Raw genomic sequence first — 22,309 nt, forward strand, 5'->3', positions numbered from 1 at the left:
AGAGCGCTCAGACGTGTCCAAAAGTGTTTCCAAACTTGGAAAGGGCGGGGAAGGGAGCGGGGGATGGGGAGGGCGGAGGTATGCAGACAGCGAGTCAGAGTTTCCCCTTGAAAGCCTCAAAAGTGTCCACGTCCTCAAAAAGAATGGAACCAATTTAAGAAGCCAGCCCCGTGGCCACGTCCCTCCCCACTTCGCTCCCTCCTCTGCGCCCCCGCAGTCTCCTCCCAGCTGAGGCTGCCCGGGCCCCCAGCCCCAGCCTTCCGATTGGTGGAGGCGCTTTTGGAGGCACCCTCGGGCCAGGGAAACTTTGGCCGTATAAATAGGGCAGATCCGGGCTTTATTATTTTAGCACCAAGGCGGCAGGAGGTTTCAGCTAAGTTGGAGGTACTGGCCACGACTGCATGCCTGCGCCCGCCAGGTAATACCTCCGCCGGTGACCCAGGGGCTCTGCGACACAAGGAGTCTGCATGTCTAAGTGGTAGACATGCTCAGCTTTGTGGATACGCGGACTTTGTTGCTGCTTGCAGTAACTTCGTGCCTAGCAACATGCCAATGTAAGTGCCTTCGGCTTGTTTGGGGCAGACGGGGGAGATAAGTTAGGTGGGTGGGCACCCTGGTTGGAAGAATGAAAACCTAAAGTAAATTCTAGGTACAGCTTAGAGGGAAGGCTCCCTGGCATGTGGAGAACCACTGGCGTGGATGAAAAACATGGAAATTATTTTAGAAGATGCTAACATAAAAGGCTCAGCTCTCAACAAAAGTTAGGAAACTTTTCTCTCAACTCGAAGTGAGTCTTAATTTGATCTGGGTCCTCTGATTAGTGGAGCTCAAAAAGCAGTCTTTTTCTTTAGAATGAGACATTAACTAACAGGCCCCATAACTGCGCTGATGCCCGCCATGTAAAACCTGAGGCCTGCTTTGAAAGCCCTTTAATTTAGTAATATAAAACTCACCCCACTATGCAAATCTGGACTATGGGCTTTTCTTTTGTGGGCGGTTTAAGGCTTGCCTGATGAGGATGATAACTACGAGGCGCCCTCTGGAGGGAGGACGAGGAAAGCACAGAGGACCAGGCCTTAACGCTAATGGTATCCCCTTAGAGACTCCACAGGTTTACATATAGAGGTGACCTGCATTTCTGATTGAAGCCATTCCCAATAGCTAGTCAGTGTATCATGGGAAGGAAAATAAATGTTCCTTGGAATGGATACATTCTGAAGAGTAAAATTAGTTTCTCCATTTATTATCTCATCACAGAAATGGCAACTGTATTTAATAAAAATCTGTTCTACCTTTTGTTGAGCCTGAGAGTTACCTCTTTAACAAGTTCTCAGTGACAATCAGACCCTCTGAGCGTAGCAAGTTAAGAAATAGCAACACTGATCCGAAACTCAAGAGACCAGGTTTTTCCAATGACTTTGCCGCTAATTTATCACGTGACCTCGGGCAAGTCAAACTGAGCCTTTTCTAAAATGCAGAATGGAGGTCAGATGGACTCCAAGGCCACTTTCCAGCCATAGGTTTTATGACCAGTCTTCTATGTCAAGATAGAATGGGGAAGAGCAGTTCGTTTTTGCCTTGAAAATGGCTGTCTAGATACCAAGCAAAGATACTGATTTGGTGGGGAAGAGTGGGGGTCTGGCCACACCCAGCACTCCAAAAAATTTGCTCCACCCACATGCCACGGTGTCTGCCTTTGCATCCTGTTGATTTACTTTTGTATGTGCGGTTTCTCCCTTTGTCCACTTTTAGTATACACACTGTGGATACTAAGGAATAATTATATTGAAGAAATTCACATTACCTTTTTTTTATGAGATCTCAGGAAGAGGGAAAGAGTTGGCTCCTAAGGAAATGATGAAAACGGACCTAGGGAAGTTTGAAGTACAAAAGGCAACTCACCTCTAACCAACAGCCAATGACAGTCTGGAATAAAAGTTACCAAACACACGTTTCTTCAAAATGGCTCAGTCTGAGTAATTAAAAGGCAAATTTCCAAAATCATAAGGACTTCTGTTAATCAAGTCTAGGCCTAATTATTCTTCCTACTGATGGACACAATGAAGTAAACATATCATTTTCCTAATTTAAAAGTAATTCTTATAAATTTCCCTTAAATGTCAGTGCTGGATGTGGTCCACCTCCTGAATCGTGGCTGTTGTAACAGATGTCCTCACTCCAAGTGACACACTTCTTGGTCACCTAATTAAAGCAATTTTTAGGGGAGATTCATCTTGTTGCCAGCTTGGCCACTCTTATATCCTCTGTTAACCTGTAATTTTTATACCATAGGAGAGGAATTCAGTCTTTAAGGACTTACAGCAATTATGGCAAAGGGGGGGGATATTACTCTACTGTGTTTTTCCCATTATTTCTCAAAATCTTTAATCCACAGTTTTTCCATTTATACAGAGCAATTCCTTCCCAGGGACAAAAGTGATACATACTGGCAAAATGACCTTACCTAATTTAGTGAACCAATTTGAAGCAAAACTTCAGATGTCCAAATGACTCCATTTTCATAGTGACCAATTTGCAAATTAGACCTTTTGAAAAAGGACAGTAAGTATGGCATGAATTCAGTGAAGAACTAAGTAACTTAGTTCCCTAAATTTCCCCTTTTTTAGATTTTTACGTATCAAAAACTATCTAAACCATAAATTATTTCCTCATCAACGTACCGGTCTTACTCACATTCAGTGATTCACCTATGCAGTTTACCAACTTAATTACTACACATTAGAAATATGCTTCAGACACATTAATATTTAACAGCATTTATAAAATAGTAAATAATTAATAATTTAATTCAAAATATATTTACATATTAATATTGCAAACCAGTCACACTGCTGATCCCTGCCATACTTTTGACCTGCATAATTTCCAAGTCATTAGAATATTCTTAATAAAAATACCACTCAATCTTTTAATTGGATAAGTCTATTTTATAGACTCATATCTATTTGTTAATCACTGCTATCAATTGATGAAATGATACTTATAATAATTTCCCTCTTTTTCCCTTTTCTCTACAGCTTTAGACGAGGTGAGTAAAATTATTTTTAGAATTTGTTTTTTTTTTTATACTGGGATTACTGTGGCCACACAGTCTTCTCTGGGGAAGGAAGAGGAGGCTACATTGGTGTTGAACAACTTGGATTCCCCAGAAAATCACCAAGAGTTGTGATAGTGAAACTTTTCTGGCCACCTAGAAAGTTCCCACCCAATTTCCAAAATGGGCGGTGCTACTGAATAAGACCACCCTTCTAGGAACACGCATAAGAAACAGAATAAATAATCCAGTAGAAATTTGGGCTTTAAGCATCTGCTACTACAAGGCAGGAGACTTCACAGAGCTAGAGAATCTTTGTTACTCCCTTGGAATTATTTGCAAGAGTATTATGAACAAATTCTTAGCTTATGAATTGAATTTGAGGCATAATTACAGATAAGTATACATTTTGGTTCTGAACATATTTTATTCAACTTACTGGCAAAATTTAAAATCGAACTTTGAAATGTTGGACTAATGGTATGCACAGTGTATATATTTGTATACTACACAGAACTGGGAGCTATTTTTAAAAACTCATATATAATTTTCCTCCTAATAATTTCTTACTTATTCTTTTCTAGGCAACTGCAAGAAAGGTAAGAGTCTCATCGTTTCCATAATATCTGAAACGATCAGAAAGAACTTCTAATTTAGCTAAATTTATAGTAAACTACAGAAGGAAGATACTCTGTCAAGATTTTGCCCACATGAATATGCATTAGCTAAACCATAAAATAAAGTATCTTTGATGTTAAAGATAATATCTTCCAGAATTATCTCTAATTACACTGATACTATACAAACTGGTGATTTACATACTAAAGAAAAAAAGGACTTGTTTTAATTCTGGAGATGGAATGAATATTATGTTAATTATAGGTAGTAAATGAAAGTTTATTTTAAAGGGCTTTGGCGATATAAATATACTGTTAATCATGTAACAAAAGGGTAATTTTATCCACAGAAGTCATATTTCTAAAAATAGTAGTTACATTGGCCTAATGACTGGAGACTAGAGCCTCTAGCCTCCCAGCTTAAAAACATTCCATGTCATTATAATAAAAGCAACATACGTTTTCCATTGTATTATGCCATTTTTATAGCTGCTAATAATACTATGTTTAGATCAGTCTTACTGACTATATCAAGAATGCTTGCTCATTCATTGTTCATTGCTTACACATTTATTATTGTGCTGTTTGTATCTTCCTCGTAGGGCCCAGCTGGAGATAGAGGACCACGTGGAGAAAGGGTGTGTAATTTTTGACCTACTAAAAAGCTTTGAACCATATTTGAATAACTACATGTTAGAAATGACAGGAAACTTCTACAGTTTATAAGAATATTATGCATCCAGATATTTGCACCACCTTTTAAGCAGATAATGACATATAGAAAAGGTGAATGAGCATTATTACATATAATCAATAATTTTATTTTAGATCAAGACTATTATTTTAGAAAGCAAAACTGTTATAAGCAACCATATTCTCTGTATGGTCTTTCTTTGTTTTCAGCTGACCTGTCCAACTCATGCATAATGGAAATGTATCCACCTACAATCATACATCCTCTCTTTTCACATGTTTTGTTTGCTTTTCAAGTAAGATCTCTTACATAACCTGGGAATAGTAGTGAAGCAGCCGTCAACAGCATGTTTCTGTCTAAATTTGTAACTGTGCATGTTAGGCTTACAGTTTATTCATAATAGTTTTAGATCTCCCTGCTAAGCTTATTTGGCATGTATAACTACATGCTTTTGCATTATATAACACTTTTGCCAGTATATAAATACCTACATCTTATATCTATTGGGAAGTATAGACTAAAATGTATTCCACTCAAACAATCTATTAGAGGTAGCATTATGCCAGGAAATTATCTTAACAACATAGTGTTAATGGTAAGAAATCTGCAGTATTTTCTACCTTGTGATAAAATGACTTTATTAGCTGTCATATCAATTAATCTACTGTTCAGACATAATATACCAAAACAGTTGAATAAGTTCATCAGTCTGAAACTGACAATCAGTATACATGGGACTTCACTGTGCACTGTTTTCCATCTGAAGTTTATAGAATTCTAAATTATATCTGTAATTTTCATCTTTATTTAAATATTGGACCTCCATTACAAATTAATATTCAAAGGCTGAGATGTGCCTCTTCCAGAGGAACTACTCTGCCTCGTGTCTTCTTTGTGTGTCAGTCATTAAACATTCTTCTAGGACCCTTGTCATAAGTGAGTTTCAGTTAGTGACAACTATGGCATATTAAATTTCCTTACTGCCTGCACTTTGAAAGAGCTGAACAACTGATCTTACCACATGGGGTCTTAGGTCTCCTTTTATACATACAGCTTCCTAAGGGGTATGTCTAACCCTGACCTAATTCACTTTTTTACAAAACAGGGTCCACAAGGCCCACCCGGCAGAGATGGTGATGATGGAATCCCAGGCCCTCCCGGTCCACCTGGTCCTCCTGGCCCCCCTGGTCTTGGCGGGGTAAGGTGTCTTAAGCACTGCTAACTATAACTAACTGCAGTTTTGTTATGCCTCTATTGGAAGAAGGCTCATTGTGGAACTTATTTTTCGCAGTTAAGAGAGAGTCTGCTATTGAATATTGGTACATTTTATTTCATTTCTTTGGTTTCTTCATTCAAGACTCTGCTTTGCCTGTTCTTTTTGTGAGCCCTTGTCAATTACAGGCCTGGTCTTTGTGTGTGCTGAAGGTAGCTGCAGCCCTCACAACTATTATTTAATTTGGGGATTTAATATCTTTCATCAGGAGGGCACAAATAAGAGGTGTTGCATTATTAAAGAGTTTGATTAGATTGAATTATAAGTGAAATCCCTGATCTTCAGCAATTTCACAAACATCCTACTCTTTTGATTCTCCTTGGCTTGAAGTCTGCTGAACCAACATTCAAAGTAGTTTTAGTTTAATTTGCTTGAAACTAATTTGAGAAAAGTACATTTCCCTTTTTCATTAATATCTTCTTTTCACTATATGTCTTTAACAATGGTATGAGTGCCAAATGGCCTCACTGCAGGAAGGAAAACATATTTGCTTAATTGGTTAGCACTATGAATCAGAAGCCTGATTCTAATACTCAACTGTATGCCAGTAAAATAAGACCTTTCTCCCCCAAAAGATCTTATTATGATTGCTTATCTACTGAGTGCATTAAAAAGCACCTTCTTTAATAGATCTACTACTATAAGAAAGATCTTTAACAGTAAAGTTATTACTGTGAACTATTTTTTAAAAGTTTAATCTTCCAAGGGGCATTTTAATTTAATTTTCCTCTAAACCTGAAAACTCTTTATATCCTTTTTGAAACTCAAGCATGAAAAAGGTCTCTTAGGCACTTTGGGTAGTTCTGGAGGAGCTGGGCAGCAGGTGAAAACACAAAGGTGACCTTTTGTTCTCTGCTTCATTTATTAGGGATCCTCAGTGCCTTAAAGTATAGAAAGCTCCCCTTTCTCAGTGTAGAGGTTTAGGGGAGCGGGCGAGGGGAGAGGAAAGTGACAGGGCAGGAAAGGGTTTGAAAAATAAGGTAGGGAAGCTTCCCACTTCAAAGCAGGTGTCTTAGCTCAATATGGAATTATAAATTAATAATTATATTAAAATATTGCTCCCTTTAAAACAATAATGTAAACATCTCTACAAGTAGAATGAAAAACTGAACTATAGGGCTGGTAATAATTATAACATATATAATATGTTTTTTCCCCTCTAGAACTTTGCGGCTCAGTATGACCCTGGAAAAGGAGTTGGCCTTGGCCCTGGACCAATGGTATGCTTATCTTTTTCTCTTAACTAAAACAAACAGAATTTGTTTTTAGTGTTCAAAATTTCACATTGCCATTTCCTGAGTTCCTGAGGTTAACACTCAATACTTACATCAGATGAAAGCAGCATCTCCGTTTGTTTCAAATCTGTAATAATCTAAGCCTGGGTTGGGGGTTCACTTTTCTCTACAACCATGTTTCCAATGTGTAAATAATCTCTGGACAGAGTAACCATAACTTAGATAAATCAATTTAATTCAAAAGCTTGATCACTCTGATTAATTTTTTATATCCCTTGATATTGCTCAGAACTTTAAGCAACCCTTAGAGAGACAGAGATATTAAGTTCTATAAACTTGCTGGAAAGGAGCATCAAGTTCTAGTCCATCCTGTTCGTACTATAGCGAGAGAGTTTAAGCCCTTTTCCAAGGCCATGGAGGTGGTTAATGGCAGAATTAGGACTCACCTCGAAGCAGGATGTCTGATAATCAACAACATCATGTCTCATGTATCTGGTACTTGAGTGAAACATCAGTTTATTCAACAAATATTTATCAGGTGCCTTCAGTGAACCCCAAACTGCATTCCGCACTAGGGATGCACAGTGACTATGACAGAATCTCACCCTCTCTCAAGTAGTTAACAACACAGGAAATGTTTCTTTTTATACCTTTCAATAAAAGTTCCTCTTTTCATCTATTAGCTATAAATCAATACAGAAGAGAATGAGTGTAATTTAGCATTCATATCACTCAGCACACATAGTTAGCAACATACCCTATAATTTGAGTAACATCTAGAAAAGCATCTATATGATTATGATGATGATGGTCTATCTTTAACAAGTGAACCTTCCAAGAAGCATTAGTGAGATGTGTTAGGAAGAAAATGATATGAGCATGCAAAATATATACTAGTATATATAATATAGAGGGGAAACTTGCTGGAACTAAAAATATTAAGATGATTAAACACTGCAGTTTAAAGTTAACATGGTCTTTAAAATATAAATTTTACCTGGACAATGCATTAGGTGCTCTATCTTCAAAAGAAGATGTTTGGCTGGACCTAATGGTCCGTAATAAGCTAATACACTATAAGGGCAAGATAATATTTTCTGTAAATTAAAACTCTCACTTGAGAAGTAATGTGCCTTTAATTGATGATTTCCAATTTCCTGCTTTTTCCTGGTAATTTAAAGCATCCATATGTGAAATGAAGAAGTAGAGGTTTTCTTTGGCTTTGTTTATATTGGATATTTGAAATTAGCCATTTTAGCTAATGCTGGACATTATTCAGTTTTAAAGCAATACCTATGTCTCAAGAAGAAGCTAAAGAGGAAAAAAGTTAAACACTACAAGTAAAAAAAAAGCCTGCATAAGTCCAGAAAATTAATATGGATTTCAGATTCCCCTGACTTTGGAACATTCTCTGGGGGGCATAAAACAGAGTGTTTTACTTTTAAATATCAGTGAAATATAATTTAAGCTTTCACATCCACACACAGTCACAGACATATATAATCAACAGATATGTGGCTCACAAATAAGAAAGATAGGCAGCAATAAAGTATTAAAATAATTTTCCATGTTGGAAAATCAATAACTATAAAACCCCACAGGGCTCTTCTCTGAATTAATGAGTAATCATGGTCCGTCTCACAGCCCCCACAAAATAAACTACCTTTTATGTAAATGAAATTGTTGCAAATACACAGAAAAATGAATAAGTAGAATTAAAAATTCATGGCGTCAAAGTAAATTATTTTTAATGTATACCTAAATAATCATTTTGATTGAAAAGTGACAATTTCTTTTAATGTGGAAGCAATTTCTAAAAGCAAACAATTCTTATAATTAAGATGATGTGCTTTTTAATAAAATCCATATTATTTCACCCTAGGCATTCATGCAGCGGGGCAGACTTGCCTGCAGAGCCCCCGTGGTCCATGTGTCACGAACAAATTACCCTAGACTTGTCTAGGCAGTATTTTCAGCGTAATGGAGCCAGCCCCTACCGGAGAGCTTACCCAGGCATTCATTACTGCACCGGGGAGTCAAGAATGGGGAGCTAGCTCCCAAACTAGTAATGCTGCTTGACTCTACTTGTGTGCTACAGAATGAAGAACAAAAAGAACAATCTGCCATTACTGTGGGCCAGTTTCAGGAATAATATCAGCTCCTTCCAGGAGGATGTTTCAATAATATTTTCTTTTTCCTTCACCCCTCACTACATCCCCTTTTGACATTTTCATCAGTCACCAATAGCCCTTCAGGGAGCTAAGAAGGCCTTTTGATCCTCTTCAGCTTATGCCTCTTGGGCCAATAAACATATCAATTTCTTAGCTGAATATGACCCGGGGAGATGACGTGTGATTGAGGGAATGCACATGGAAGGGCTTTGCCAGCTGCACAGAAGGCAGTCGCATACTCTGTACTGTGCAAAGATGGATCCACTTCCCGGCCTTAGACCCGCCTCAGTGTGCCCAGTTGTGTGCGACTGTCAGGGACCCATGGCCACCCATCCAACTGGGTTCTGCTGATTGGCGTTAGGAGAAGTGAGAGCAAAGGCAGAGAAGTAGTGGAGGAAACGGGGGTCCTTGCGTGCTTCTTTGGGAAAACAAGTCTATGAAATAAAACTGGGATAACTGTCTTCATTGCAAAGTGTCCAAGGCCCCACTTTCTAACCCAAACCAAAGCCGTCAGAACTTACCAGTGCTCACTATATGTTTCCTCTTTACAGGGTTTGATGGGACCTAGAGGGCCTCCTGGTGCGTCGGGAGCTCCTGTAAGTACTGGAAGCTAAGTAATCCCTCTTCGGCAAGAAGACGGAATTAAACAAAGGTGTGGAGTACGACACATCTGTTTTCTTTCAGGGCCCTCAAGGCTTCCAAGGACCTGCTGGTGAGCCTGGTGAACCTGGTCAAACTGTGAGTATATTTTCCCCCTTTGTGGCAAAGATTTTTTTTTTTCAAGAAGTTTATTGATACAACCTTAACAAAATGACTGGTCTCCTCTTTTCTTAGGGTCCTGCGGGTGCACGTGGTCCACCTGGGCCTCCCGGCAAGGCTGGTGAGGATGTAAGTATTTACTCATACGCATTTCCAAAACACCATTTAAGTACGCCTGCCTTAACAAGAATTTCTGGATTCAAATGAAGTATTCTGTGAAAAGATGAATATGTAGGATATAACTCTCCCCATATGGAAAACATTATTTTAATGAAATCTTAATTTGTGTTTAAGGGAATTAGTTGTTAATTAAATATATATTTGGACCCACCTTTTTATATGATGCCTTTTCCCCCTATTTTACAAACCAGGATGTTCTTTCTGACTTCCATCTGATGGCTTAGAAAGAAAAACAGCTTATCCTCTGACGTTTTCATGTTTCAGGGCCACCCTGGAAAACCTGGACGACCTGGTGAGAGAGGAGTTGTTGGGCCACAGGTAAGATTTGTTACTCCAGTGTATTCAGTCCAGACACCAGGGGTGTCTCACACACAAGACGGTTGGTAAAACTGGAATCAGTCTAAATGGTCACATAGGTGTTTGAACACCCGCACCCCTCACTGAAGGCATCCAACAAATCAAAGGCATCCTAGTTAAGAGTGCATACAGTTTTCATTAACACAATGATGTCATCTTGATGACAGTAAGCATACTATAAACTAAATCCTGTTTTGTATAAATACCATAGTCCTAGTTACCCAAATTAGAGCAAGTTAATTTACTGCTCTGTGCCTAAAGAAAATATCCCAGCCATTGATTCCAAGCTTGAACTTCCATGAGAAGAAATACTTTGGAGGGAAGAAATCACTGTTTTTAAATTGAGAACGAAAACATTATTTATCTTCTTCTGTGTTTCTTTTTAAGGGTGCTCGCGGGTTCCCTGGGACTCCCGGACTTCCTGGCTTCAAGGGCATTAGGGTGAGCACAGTTCTTTACCCAGAGGGAAGAAAAATGTTGATTATTTTTAGGAAAAACCTCAACTATATTTAAGCTCCTGGGTGACACATACTTGCTTCCAAATTCCTGAAATTCACCAGAGTAAGGAGAGTGAGAGAATAGTTGGGGTGGCTAGAAAGTACAGTGGGGTGTAGTTTTCTTCAGTCTGTTCATAGCTTCCAAGAAATGAGGATCCCTACAGAGAAAATTGTATAAAAGGCATGACTTAAGAGGTATTTATAACCATCTGAAAGTCGTAAAATGATTAAAGACGGAAAGAATGTAAGGGAGCATCTAGTTCTATATCCATCCCTTTCGAGTTCAGGGAGGTTTAGCAAGTCGCCTGGGGAAACAGAGCAAGTTTCCTGGGTGCTGGACCCTCCACTGTACTGATGTGGTCACCAGATTCAGCAGGAGGTTTGGATTTGACCGAGCACGATAATGGGACAAAATTTTACTAATAAGAATTTGCATTTCAGGGACACAATGGTCTGGATGGATTGAAGGGACAGCCTGGTGCTCCAGGTGTGAAGGTAAATACCGCATCAGAAGCATTGTTTTTAAAACACTTACCTGTAATTCCCCATTACCATCAGAAAGTATATTCTTACTGAAGACTGCTCATATTCCAAAGAGTATCTTATTTCCTCTTCAATACTTTAGAGCCCTTAATGGTGAGGATACAGGATTCTGTGACAAAAGACCAATTATTAATAATATTTATTTAATTCAATATCTATTAAACAGTTGAGATAAAAATAATGTCAGTAGTTTCTTCCTCCTCCTTTCCTCCTGTAATTTCAGCCGATCTCTGAAGCCAAAATAAAAGTAAACAAACATGTAATCAGATAGTAGAATGCTATGTTACTTTAAACTGTAAATTCTCCTTTGCCATGCACAAATTAGATAGGTACATTCACGTCACAATCCACTTTTCAACCTCTTTCCTGTGATTTATCTGTGCACACTCAAAAAATTTTTAATTAGGTAATTAAAGTCTCAGAAGTGTGTTATCTCTTGGCTAGGCTCTTCTCTGACAGCGCTTTCAACTATAAAATGTTCTCTCTCCTATTAAGGAGATAATGTGATATTAAAGTGAATACCAACGTAATTACAAATTAATGAGTGACGAATACTAGCGGGACCAGAAATGAACGTGAATATGGAGAGCCTGCTCTAACTTTCCAGCTGCCACACAAATGGATAAGGTCAAACTCATTCTCCCTAGAGCCTAATGTAATAGCTCAGACTACTAGTCCCAGTATCATCAAATGTTAGAGCCACCGCGAGCTTTGGAGAACCCCTCACTTGGCAGATGAGGGAAACTGAGGCTTAAAGAGAATGAGTGGCTTGCCCAGAGTCACACATCCAGTGGTTAGGAGGCCTTAGGCTAGAAACTGTGACTCTCATTTGTGCTTATTCCCAAAGAATACACTTCACATAGAATCCTGGAAATGAAGGGCCCTTAAAGGGTCTCTCAAACCCGTATCTTCCTCAGATTATCTAAAAGGAAAGTTTCTTTACATGTACCATTTTATTAAATTACTGCTCCCCTCCCAACACCATGCTTTTTACTCAAGAAAATAGGTTGGAAATAAATAAGAGAGCTCTAAAGAATATTATGAAGCTTTAAATGTCCACCCATATTTTACAATGAAAATATTGAGTGTTCAAAATAACCTCAGGGACACCTGGGTGGCTCAGTTGGTTAAGCGACTGACTCTTGATTTCGGCTCAGGTCATGATCTCATGGTTGATGGGTTCAAGCCCCATGTCAGGCTCTGCACTGACACTGTGGAGCCTGGTTGAGATTCTCTCTCCCTCCCTCCCTCTCTCTCTCTCTCTGCCCTCTCCTCACCCCCTCTCAAAATAAATAAATAAAATAAAGTTAAAAAAATAACTTTGAAGAGGGTAAACATGATTTTATTGAAAGCAGCTTATCCTGTGCCATCTCTTTTTATATTATTCCTAATATATAAGCCTAGTTGAAATGATATCCAAAGTCTAAGAGGAAATATTAGAGCTAGGGTAAGTAACTGTCAAATAACTACGTGTCTCCAGTACTGTGATATTTGGTATTACCTAAATAAAAACCTAAATTTTAGAAATTTAAAAAATTTATGTGATTGGCGTAATTAAGAAAGTCTATATGTGCACAAAATGTTACAAAATATATAAATGGTTCAAATTAAAATGATAGGACAAAATTACCCAATCAGAAAAAATAATAATGCCTGTAATGAACAAAATCCCAACCCTTCTTTTCCATGTAGGGTGAACCCGGTGCCCCTGGTGAAAATGGAACCCCAGGTCAAACAGTAAGTATTGAATACTGGATTGTAAACCTAACTGTGTACACTCTTTGCAAGCTGGAACTTCTTTAATAATGTTTGTGCTAATTACCATTTCCCTCAGCATTGTATTCTTTGATATTTGTCTAACAACCTTCTGCATACTTAATTGAAATCCATTACCTTTTAGTTGGAATTAGAACAAGACCTATTTATTTCGAGTGGATTCTTGCACATGTTGGAAATTGGACAAAGCAAATGATGCCTGTGACATTTTTTAAATTAGCATTCTGGATTTCATTGAAAATATTTCTACTTCTAGGGAGCTCGTGGGCTTCCTGGTGAGAGAGGACGTGTTGGTGCCCCTGGCCCAGCTGTGAGTATTTCCAACTTTGTCCCATTTTATCCTTTTAAACAGTCTTCTAACAACTGCCGTTTAACTTTTCCTCTTGACTTCTCCTCCTTATTTTCTTCACAGGGTGCCCGTGGAAGTGACGGAAGCGTGGGTCCTGTGGGTCCTGCTGTAAGTTTTGACACTGAAGAATTTGGAAAGGGTTAAGAATGTGGGATGGGAACTATCTTCTTTATTACTTTATAAAATGACACCATTTTAGACACCTTACCGAGTGTTCTGTAAGGTCTTTTGAAAGTTCTATTTGTAAGTACTAGTGACTCTAGGGCTTTTCATTGATGCATAAAGTAAAATCTACCTCACCTTGGATACCTTGAATGTCTTCCCTTTGATATTAATGATGACAGGCTAGCTGTCAGTTTTCTCTTTGCCGATATTAAATCTAAACCAGCCACTCTGAGCCACTTCAGTCTTCTAGTCTTGTTGCGTTGTTAATTACCAGGAGGAAGTTTCTAATCCCATTCTACTTTGATTTCAGGGTCCCATTGGGTCTGCTGGCCCTCCAGGCTTCCCAGGTGCTCCCGGCCCCAAGGTAAAAACACTGGTGACCATCGTCATTACCTTGATAAACTTTTCATTGTGATGTGAAAGATACTGTGTTTGCAGATAGATAATTACAGAACAGGTAACTTAATTAGTCCCTCTTTCCAAATGGATATAGAATGACTACTGTTCTCACTCCAAGCATGAAATAGATCATGTCTCTGTACTTGAGCCCAAGAGCATAGATATAAAAAGCCAACATGGAGATTTGTGTTATGGGGCCCCTCTGAAATATACTTCCAAACTAGTCAGGACTGACTAGCTGAGAAACAGAGTTTCCACACAGAGAGACAGAGGTAAGTGAAGATGATAGCCAAGATGACAGAACTAGACCAGGAAAATAGGAACCCGAATCCAAATCTGTGGTACCGAGCCAGATAAGGGAAATGATTGCAGTTCTGAAGAAAGTTCACGATACTTGGTGTCCTAAAAATGGAGATACGCTGTTTCATTATTTGCAGACTAATGCCTCAGTGTCATTCCTTCTTTTAGGGTGAACTTGGACCTGTTGGTAACCCTGGTCCTGCTGGTCCCGCGGGTCCTCGTGGTGAAATGGGTCTTCCAGGTGTTTCTGGCCCCGTTGGACCTCCTGTAAGTGGCCATTGTCATTAACCTCAAGGAGTAGAAGAAAGCAAAGAGAGTGAAGGCAGGGTCAAAGAAGAATGGAAATTCTGATATCCTTTTCCTTCCTTTTTCTTCATAGGGTAACCCTGGAGCCAACGGCCTGACTGGTGCTAAGGGTGCTGCTGTGAGTATATGGCTATTACATGCTGCTCTGCTTTTAAAGGCACTGTGATGAGCACCACCTCACCGCCAACCATCTCATGATGGGTCACCCTGCATTTTCTTCCCAGGGCCTGCCCGGTGTTGCTGGGGCTCCTGGCCTCCCTGGACCCCGTGGTATTCCTGGCCCTGTTGGTGCTGCTGGTGCAACTGGTGCCAGAGGACTTGTTGTAAGTGATCACGGCCATGGCTTTCATCATCCTGAAATACTAGCTGTGCTGCCATTTTGTCCCATCTAGGACTTCCTCTTGTGGATTTATCATTTTTATTTTCTTTCCTCAGCATTTTTAGTTTATATTTCTTCTGTGAGTGTATGTAAATGTATGTATGTTCTCTCTGTCTGTCTGTCTCTCTCTCTCACACACACACACACACATACACACACACACACACTCTCTCTCTCTCTCTCTCTCTCTCTCTCTCTCTCTCTCTCCCGCGATCCTAGAACATTACCCAAAGATCAGTGAGGTTCTTTTCTATTGTCAGCCTTGTCCTTTCACCTAAGCCATTCCCCTTTAAGATGTTTAAATATGAACTGGGGGGTGGGGTGCCTCGGTGGCTCAGTCAGCTACGTGTCCAACTTCGGCTCAGGTCATGATGTCTCGTGGTCCATGAGTTCAAGCCCCGCATCGGGTTCTGTGCTGGCAGCTCAGAGCCTGGAGCCTGTTTCGGATTCTGTGTCTCCCTCACTCTTTCTGCCCCTCTCCCACTCATGCTCTGTCTCTCTCTGTCTCAAAAGTAAATAAACAAAAAAATAAAATAAAATAAATATGAACTGGGCACATTTCTTAAAGAACTTGAACTTCTCTTTTCCTTGATCCATGAATATCCCAAGATGTTTGTCTGTAAGAGAGTTGTGACAAGTGTCTGGCATTTGACCACTGTTTTGTTTTGCACCCTAGGGTGAACCTGGTCCAGCTGGTACCAAAGGAGAGAGTGGCAACAAGGGTGAGCCTGTAAGTAGTTCTAAAATCACAATTTTATGGGTTTATTATGTTTTCAATCCAAAAAGTAATACGTCTCCTTTTTTAAAAGTTATTATTTCTTCTCTGGCTGGATATGACATAAAACTGATTTTCTTCTGTTCCCTCCTCTTTTGCTTTTTCCATTAAACAGGGCTCTGCTGGGCCCCAAGGTCCTCCAGGTCCCAGTGGTGAAGAAGGAAAAAGAGGCCCCAATGGTGAAGCTGGATCTGCTGGCCCCTCTGGGCCTCCTGGGCTGAGAGTAGGTCCCAGATGCTCTTGACACCCAGGCACCCAGAGGGATATGACACCCTTTCATTGGAACTGGTCGGAATGACTGAGTGCATTTTCTAAACGAAGGGGAGCATCTGCTTTCCATCTGCTCTGTTGGATCAGTGACTCAATCTGGTCTGGAAACAGTATTGACCTACTTTTGTAGAATGTCTCCTGCACACATTCCTCTGGGGTTCGGGCGAAATTTTTTGGCTTGGTTTGTGTTGTCTATCTCCCTTAAGGGGATCATGGTTTCTTGCTTGCATGCCATGTTTCTGTAAATGCTGCCCTGTTGGATTCCAGGATTTTCTCTGACTCTTGCTGTTTCATGTACTTTCTCACAGGGAAGTCCTGGTTCTCGTGGTCTCCCCGGAGCTGATGGCAGAGCTGGTGTCATGGTAAGCTGTCCATTCCTCACCCCTGGGAGAGAACGCGGTGGGTGGGTCCCCGGCTTGAGCACCCTCCTCTCCCCCTTCTGTTGAATAGGGCCCTCCCGGACCCCGTGGTGCTACTGGCCCTGCTGGTGTCCGAGGTCCCAATGGAGATGCTGGTCGCCCCGGAGAGCCTGGCCTCATGGGACCCCGGGTGAGTTTCAGAAAGATTCTGAGTGAGTCACTCCTGGCACCGTTTCTTTTTTTAAAGGGATGATTAATATCAGAAAACAACAATAAAAAAATCACCAAAAGCAAATCTGCTGGTAGATTTGCCAATGGTTGCCTTTTTAATTTAACTTTATCAATGCCTAGAGATATTTTTATGAATTTGGTTAGTTTGTAAATTTCTTATTTATTACTTGATACAATGGCCGTGAGATTTTTGGAAGAATAGATTGATTTTAATATATCCAAATTAGGTTGGTTTTTCCTATCAGCATAAATCTTGTATCTCAATTTGTGAGTTTTATATAAGGTGTTCCTGAAGCGTATTAGGACTATATATTATCAGCGTATTAGATTCATAAGTGAAATCATTTTTCCAGCCATCACAAAGTGCTGTAATGTATTCAGCATCACACTAGCCATAGAGAAACGACCTTCAGATTTGTAGACACTCCAGTCCATAGCAATAGAGTGATCTTTTTTGCCTCCATTATCTCTTATGGATGAATATCATCTGTAATTGTACCATAAACAAGTTATAAAGATACCAAATATAGCAATAAAAAATCCACTTTGAAAATTGCTGACTAAAACTTTGTTTTTCTGTTATGAGGTAAATAACATGCCATGTGTGTACTGACATTTTTTGCCCATCTTGTATGGCGCTTAACCATTTCTTGAGATATCTGTAAATGAATCAGTCGCACTAAAATCCAATAAAAGGAAAAGCATAAAATATAGAGAGAAGAAAGATTTCAGAGCTCTTTTCATACTTCCCAGCTAGTGGCTAATTCCCCTAATGATTTACCCTAGGCAACAAACAAAAAGTCGGGGAGAAAGTACTTTTGTGAGATTTTAATGAATTGAAGTCTCGAATATGCATGTAAAAGTGCCAACATGAAAGCATCCTCGTTTATTTTATAGGGTTTTCCTGGTGCCCCTGGAAATGTTGGCCCAGCTGGCAAAGAAGGTCCCATGGTAAGAACTGCTCATTTTCCATTATATTTTCAAGGACACTTATTGCACCCTTATCAAGTCTATTCTGTGGCTTATTTATACATGAACACACTGAAAATAAATATCAGCCACATACATCATCTGGGAATGCAAAGTAATAGATTGTAATTATGGAATCCAAATGAACGCGGGACTGAAAGGAGAGAAGGAAAGAGAAAAACATGGCAGGGAAAATTGAAGAGGGTGACAGGGGTATGGGAAGGGAGGGGAAAGCAGGAATTGTGTACATATGAGATTGACTTGGCCGTGTGTGTACTGACATCCTATTTAGAAAAGGAAAATGGATTCATAATTTATTGACACTTTATACCAGGAAGCTGTTTGCATTCAGAAAATGATTCTGTTTCATCCCATGGCAGCATCACAAGCTTGAGGTTGGGAGACCCTGTTGGTGCCCAGTGAACTTTAAGTAAACTCTGTTTTCAGGGCCTCCCAGGTATTGATGGCCGGCCTGGACCAATTGGCCCAGCTGGAGCAAGAGGAGAGCCTGGCAACATTGGATTCCCTGGCCCCAAAGGCCCCACTGTAAGAACACCACACTCTCTTCTCCCTCAGCACTTCTTGGCCACATTTCACCAAAACTCTCTTTTCTCTCCTGCCCTCAGTCCACTTTATCTCAAGGGGGAGGCGGGAGGTCCCTTTCCACACAAGAAAACAGCCAGCCACTTACCACATTAATAATTGACCTCCAATATGTCACTGCACACCTGATGGAAATCCATCTCCTGAGTCTATGCCTCTGCAGATGCAGGCGGACCTTGTTGTGCTTTGACTTACAAGATGATGGATCATGCCTTGACTGACAGAATTCAAAGACTAGGCATCTTGGAAAAAAATAAAATCAAGCAAGAAATTAACATTTCAAAATTGTCATGGTTAATTTGACATTAAATGTGTACTTTGTTTTCATGTTTGTTATAGGGTGATCCTGGCAAAAGTGGTGATAAGGGTCACGCTGGTCTCGCTGGTGCTCGGGTAGGCGCTAACTTCTCATGTATCTGCCACCATCGTGTTCGCTTAGGAGACACACATCCTTTGAGGCCACCTGATAGAATTCCATCATTTTCTTTTCAAAATGGCATCCCCAAGGATCCATTTACCATCACAAAATGTCTTTTTTTCTTTAAACCACACTTACAAGGCAATGAGCTGTAACAAATCAGAATGTATATTAGATCAAAAATATTTATGGATGCATTTGTTTTTCATTTATTTTATGATTAAACAGCTCCGCATAGGCTAGTAGCATTCTCTGGCCTTCATAAATTGCCCTCCACCCGTGGACTTCCCACAAGCCATATCAAAAGTTAGTATTTGGACAGGGGACCCACAATGAGTCATTCTAAGATGATAAGCTTTGAGGCTTCTTACACTGTCTCACTGGTAATTCTGCACCTTTCTGTGAAATATTTTAGGGCGCCCCAGGTCCTGACGGAAACAATGGTGCTCAGGGACCTCCTGGACCACAAGTGAGTATTTCTTCCATTCTTGTTCTTTGCTGCCCTACAATGAATCCAGTCCTGCAAAATAACCATCTCATTTTTCCAGTCCAAAAGTTGTACAGGTAGACAGCAGTGGTGGCATACATCTCTATTCATGCTATCTTTACTATCACTTTCAGGGTGTCCAAGGAGGAAAAGGTGAACAGGGTCCTGCTGGCCCTCCAGGCTTCCAGGTAAGTCAATTACAACATACAGAATATTGCCTTTGGTCTGACTGTCCAGCTACAGTACTCTCCCCCACCATACAGGACGTGATTTCAGAACTGTAAAGTAATGAAGGTTCACTTTTTCAAGGCAAACTTTTGTGTGATGCTTTAACAACATACAGTAGTTAGTGATCATGTCACTATCAGCATCCAGAAAAACCCAATGATTAGCGTCCTGTGAATATAGTCATAAGATTGAGATTTGTTGCGGGGGGGGTGTTTTTGTTTTTGTTTTTTATCTAGGGTCTGCCTGGCCCTGCTGGTACAGCTGGTGAAGTTGGCAAACCAGGAGAAAGGGTGAGTAAAACAAGTGTTAGTAGACTTACCTAAAATTGGGACATTTCCCCCTTGTAATGCTCTCCTGCAGTACAATTATAATGGGAAAAAGAAACTTCTTATTTCATATGTTAATGATAGTGTTCTACCTACCTGGATACTTTAGAGAGAATAAGCCAAGTTACTCATTTTTGTTGGAATAACAAATCCTTCATTTTAAAGACTGAAGGAAACACTGCATTATGGAAGTAAAATGTACCAATGCACATTCCATTTAATAGCCTTACTTTTTGTATTGTTCATGGTAATGTTAACATGCAAATTATTTCCTTTCCCATAGCGAAAAAGTAAATGCACTGATTTTCCATCAAACTAGACCCTGAAAAATTGCATTTAATGTTTTTCTTGGCATTCAGACATGACACTTCTAGCCACAATCAGGGCATGAGTTCTGAGTCATTTTCTCTGGTAATTGTGATGAATGTGCCTCAATTCAGTTACATTCTGTGGCCTGATCTCCTTTGTCAATAGTGGGGCACATTAAGGAGACAGCTGGTCAGTAATAAAGGAGATACACTTGGGTATACAATTAACTAGGTAATGTGCAGAATATGATCATTTCTATTAAGAAAGCAGTCTGTTATATAACTAAAAATAGGCAATGCCTGATACTGTTCATCATTATTTATCATATTATCAAATGAAACTGTTTTGTCATTTTTTTAAAGCAATAAACTAAGTAATAGAAAGCTTAAACTCGCTGATACCAGGTTCTAGCATAGAAATATCTTTGGTATTCGGGGTGCCTGGGTGGCTCAGTTGGTTAAGCATCCGACTTCAGCTCAGGTCATGATCTCACGGTTTGTGGGTTCAAGCCCTGTGTCGGGCTCTGTGCTGACAGCTCAGAGCCTGGAGCCTGTCTTCAGATTCTGTGTCTCCCTCTCTGATCCTCCCCTGCTTGCATGCTCTCTCTCTCTCTCCCTCACTCTCTCTCTCTCTCTTTCTCCCAAAAATAAATAAAACATTTAAAAATTAAAAAAAAAAAAAAGAAATACCTTTGGTATCAGTGAAATTCTCACTTTTTGTACCTGTTGACATACAACAAATTTCTCTTATTCCTAATAGCCCTGTACTTACACACTCAAGGAGGTAGAGCCTATGTGGCTTTATGTCACTATTTTGAAACTTACCTAAGTATCATAATCATAAGTGGATTTTGAGAACATACATACATTTCATGACTTATTTATTATCATGTTTTGCCTAGGGTCTCTCTGGTGAATTTGGTCTCCCTGGTCCTGCTGGCCCAAGAGTAAGTGTTACCTAATTAACTTTCATAAACTTCTGGTGATGTACTTGTAAAACAAGTAGTGGCTTTCTTTTAAAAGCTATTGATGACCTTACAACAAGTTCCTGATGCTCTTCTGTAGTTACACATAATCTGTACAGAGTGTTTGATTTGTAAAGCAAAACAAACCTTTAAATTTAATTACTTATATTTCTTAGCCAAAACCCACACAGTTATAAGAAACATAAATGAGGTAATACATGTATTATATTCAGTAGTTTATATATACAGTATGATATGTTTATGATAGTGGCTCAACCTGAGCCAAGGAAAAGTAATATCTTACTAAGATTCAAAATCAATTTTTGCAATGTGTGTTGATGCTCAATCTCTAAAGCTGAAATCATGAAGCTGCTCTTACAAAAAAAATAAATAAGATTTAGTTTGTAGTTATTAGAATAACTGGAATGATTAGTTTGTCCTGCAAGCATCCTGTTATATGATCAGTTGCCAAATTTAGTATCATAGACCATAGTTATGACAAGGGTCTTTGAAACAGGTGCAATGTGGACCGTGTACATGTTAAATATTCTGGGCCATGGAATACCATGTCGTGGTGCTATTTACATGCAACTGGGAGATATTTAGAATATCTCATCTTATCTATACCTAGCATTGCTCTTCACTTAAAATGGCACCATTTTCCCCAATGAACACCCTGCATAACTGATGTCTATTTTTTTTATACCTCTGGATCTGTTACAAAAAAAGACCAAAAAAAAAAAAATGATTTCCAAAGGTTGAACAATTGTACTCTAGAAGAAAAACATTCTGGGGTTGTAGCCACAAAGCTGAATGAGACTTTAGAGATGATCTCATTTGCTCATTTTACTACCAGAGAAATTAAGGAAAACGAATTAAAATTTGTTAATGGCAGAACCAGGATTCAAAAGCTAAAAAAGTATGAACTCTGATGTGTAGAATGGCATCTCTGAAAGTGATGAACAGTGCACCACTTCTACTCTGTCTTTTCTTTTTCTTTCTTTTTAATAGGGGGAGCGTGGGCCCCCTGGTGAAAGTGGTGCTGCTGGTCCTTCTGGTCCTATTGGAAGCCGAGGTCCTTCTGGACCCCCTGGGCCTGATGGAAACAAGGTAAAATTTTATGCTCCATATTGCTGCTTGGGCCCACTATATTTTAGAGGAACTAGATCATTTACAATAGTGAATGAATTGTTATTCAGAGTTTTTATTTCCAGTTCTGTATTGATTTCCACCCCAGTAAATGACAATCTGATTCTGGTGGACCTGAATTATTCCAAGAGAAGGGAAATCCCAGTATTCTACACACATAAATGAA

General features: G+C 39.5%; 1 protein-coding gene across 1 annotated transcript in view; it reads left to right on the forward strand.

The window, feature by feature from the left end:
- The first annotated feature begins 348 nt into the window (after window positions 1–348).
- The window catches only part of COL1A2 (collagen type I alpha 2 chain), a 35,700-nt gene continuing 13,739 nt past the window's right edge, over window positions 349–22,309 (forward strand). Inside the window, exons 1-31 of the mRNA XM_029929168.1 lie at window positions 349–554; window positions 3,039–3,049; window positions 3,640–3,654; window positions 4,275–4,310; window positions 5,472–5,564; window positions 6,803–6,859; window positions 9,597–9,641; window positions 9,730–9,783; window positions 9,880–9,933; window positions 10,249–10,302; window positions 10,729–10,782; window positions 11,280–11,333; window positions 13,074–13,118; window positions 13,414–13,467; window positions 13,570–13,614; window positions 13,982–14,035; window positions 14,539–14,637; window positions 14,750–14,794; window positions 14,901–14,999; window positions 15,732–15,785; window positions 15,946–16,053; window positions 16,409–16,462; window positions 16,551–16,649; window positions 17,588–17,641; window positions 18,107–18,205; window positions 18,602–18,655; window positions 19,096–19,149; window positions 19,302–19,355; window positions 19,632–19,685; window positions 20,932–20,976; window positions 22,006–22,104. Of these exons, the coding sequence (XP_029785028.1) occupies window positions 485–554; window positions 3,039–3,049; window positions 3,640–3,654; window positions 4,275–4,310; window positions 5,472–5,564; window positions 6,803–6,859; window positions 9,597–9,641; window positions 9,730–9,783; window positions 9,880–9,933; window positions 10,249–10,302; window positions 10,729–10,782; window positions 11,280–11,333; window positions 13,074–13,118; window positions 13,414–13,467; window positions 13,570–13,614; window positions 13,982–14,035; window positions 14,539–14,637; window positions 14,750–14,794; window positions 14,901–14,999; window positions 15,732–15,785; window positions 15,946–16,053; window positions 16,409–16,462; window positions 16,551–16,649; window positions 17,588–17,641; window positions 18,107–18,205; window positions 18,602–18,655; window positions 19,096–19,149; window positions 19,302–19,355; window positions 19,632–19,685; window positions 20,932–20,976; window positions 22,006–22,104 (1,866 nt within the window). The 5' untranslated portion in view covers window positions 349–484. The remainder of the gene's footprint in view (window positions 555–3,038; window positions 3,050–3,639; window positions 3,655–4,274; window positions 4,311–5,471; window positions 5,565–6,802; window positions 6,860–9,596; window positions 9,642–9,729; window positions 9,784–9,879; window positions 9,934–10,248; window positions 10,303–10,728; window positions 10,783–11,279; window positions 11,334–13,073; window positions 13,119–13,413; window positions 13,468–13,569; window positions 13,615–13,981; window positions 14,036–14,538; window positions 14,638–14,749; window positions 14,795–14,900; window positions 15,000–15,731; window positions 15,786–15,945; window positions 16,054–16,408; window positions 16,463–16,550; window positions 16,650–17,587; window positions 17,642–18,106; window positions 18,206–18,601; window positions 18,656–19,095; window positions 19,150–19,301; window positions 19,356–19,631; window positions 19,686–20,931; window positions 20,977–22,005; window positions 22,105–22,309) is intronic.

Source organism: Suricata suricatta, chromosome 2 (genome assembly GCF_006229205.1).
Source record: "Suricata suricatta isolate VVHF042 chromosome 2, meerkat_22Aug2017_6uvM2_HiC, whole genome shotgun sequence".
Classification (NCBI taxonomy): domain Eukaryota; kingdom Metazoa; phylum Chordata; class Mammalia; order Carnivora; family Herpestidae; genus Suricata; species Suricata suricatta.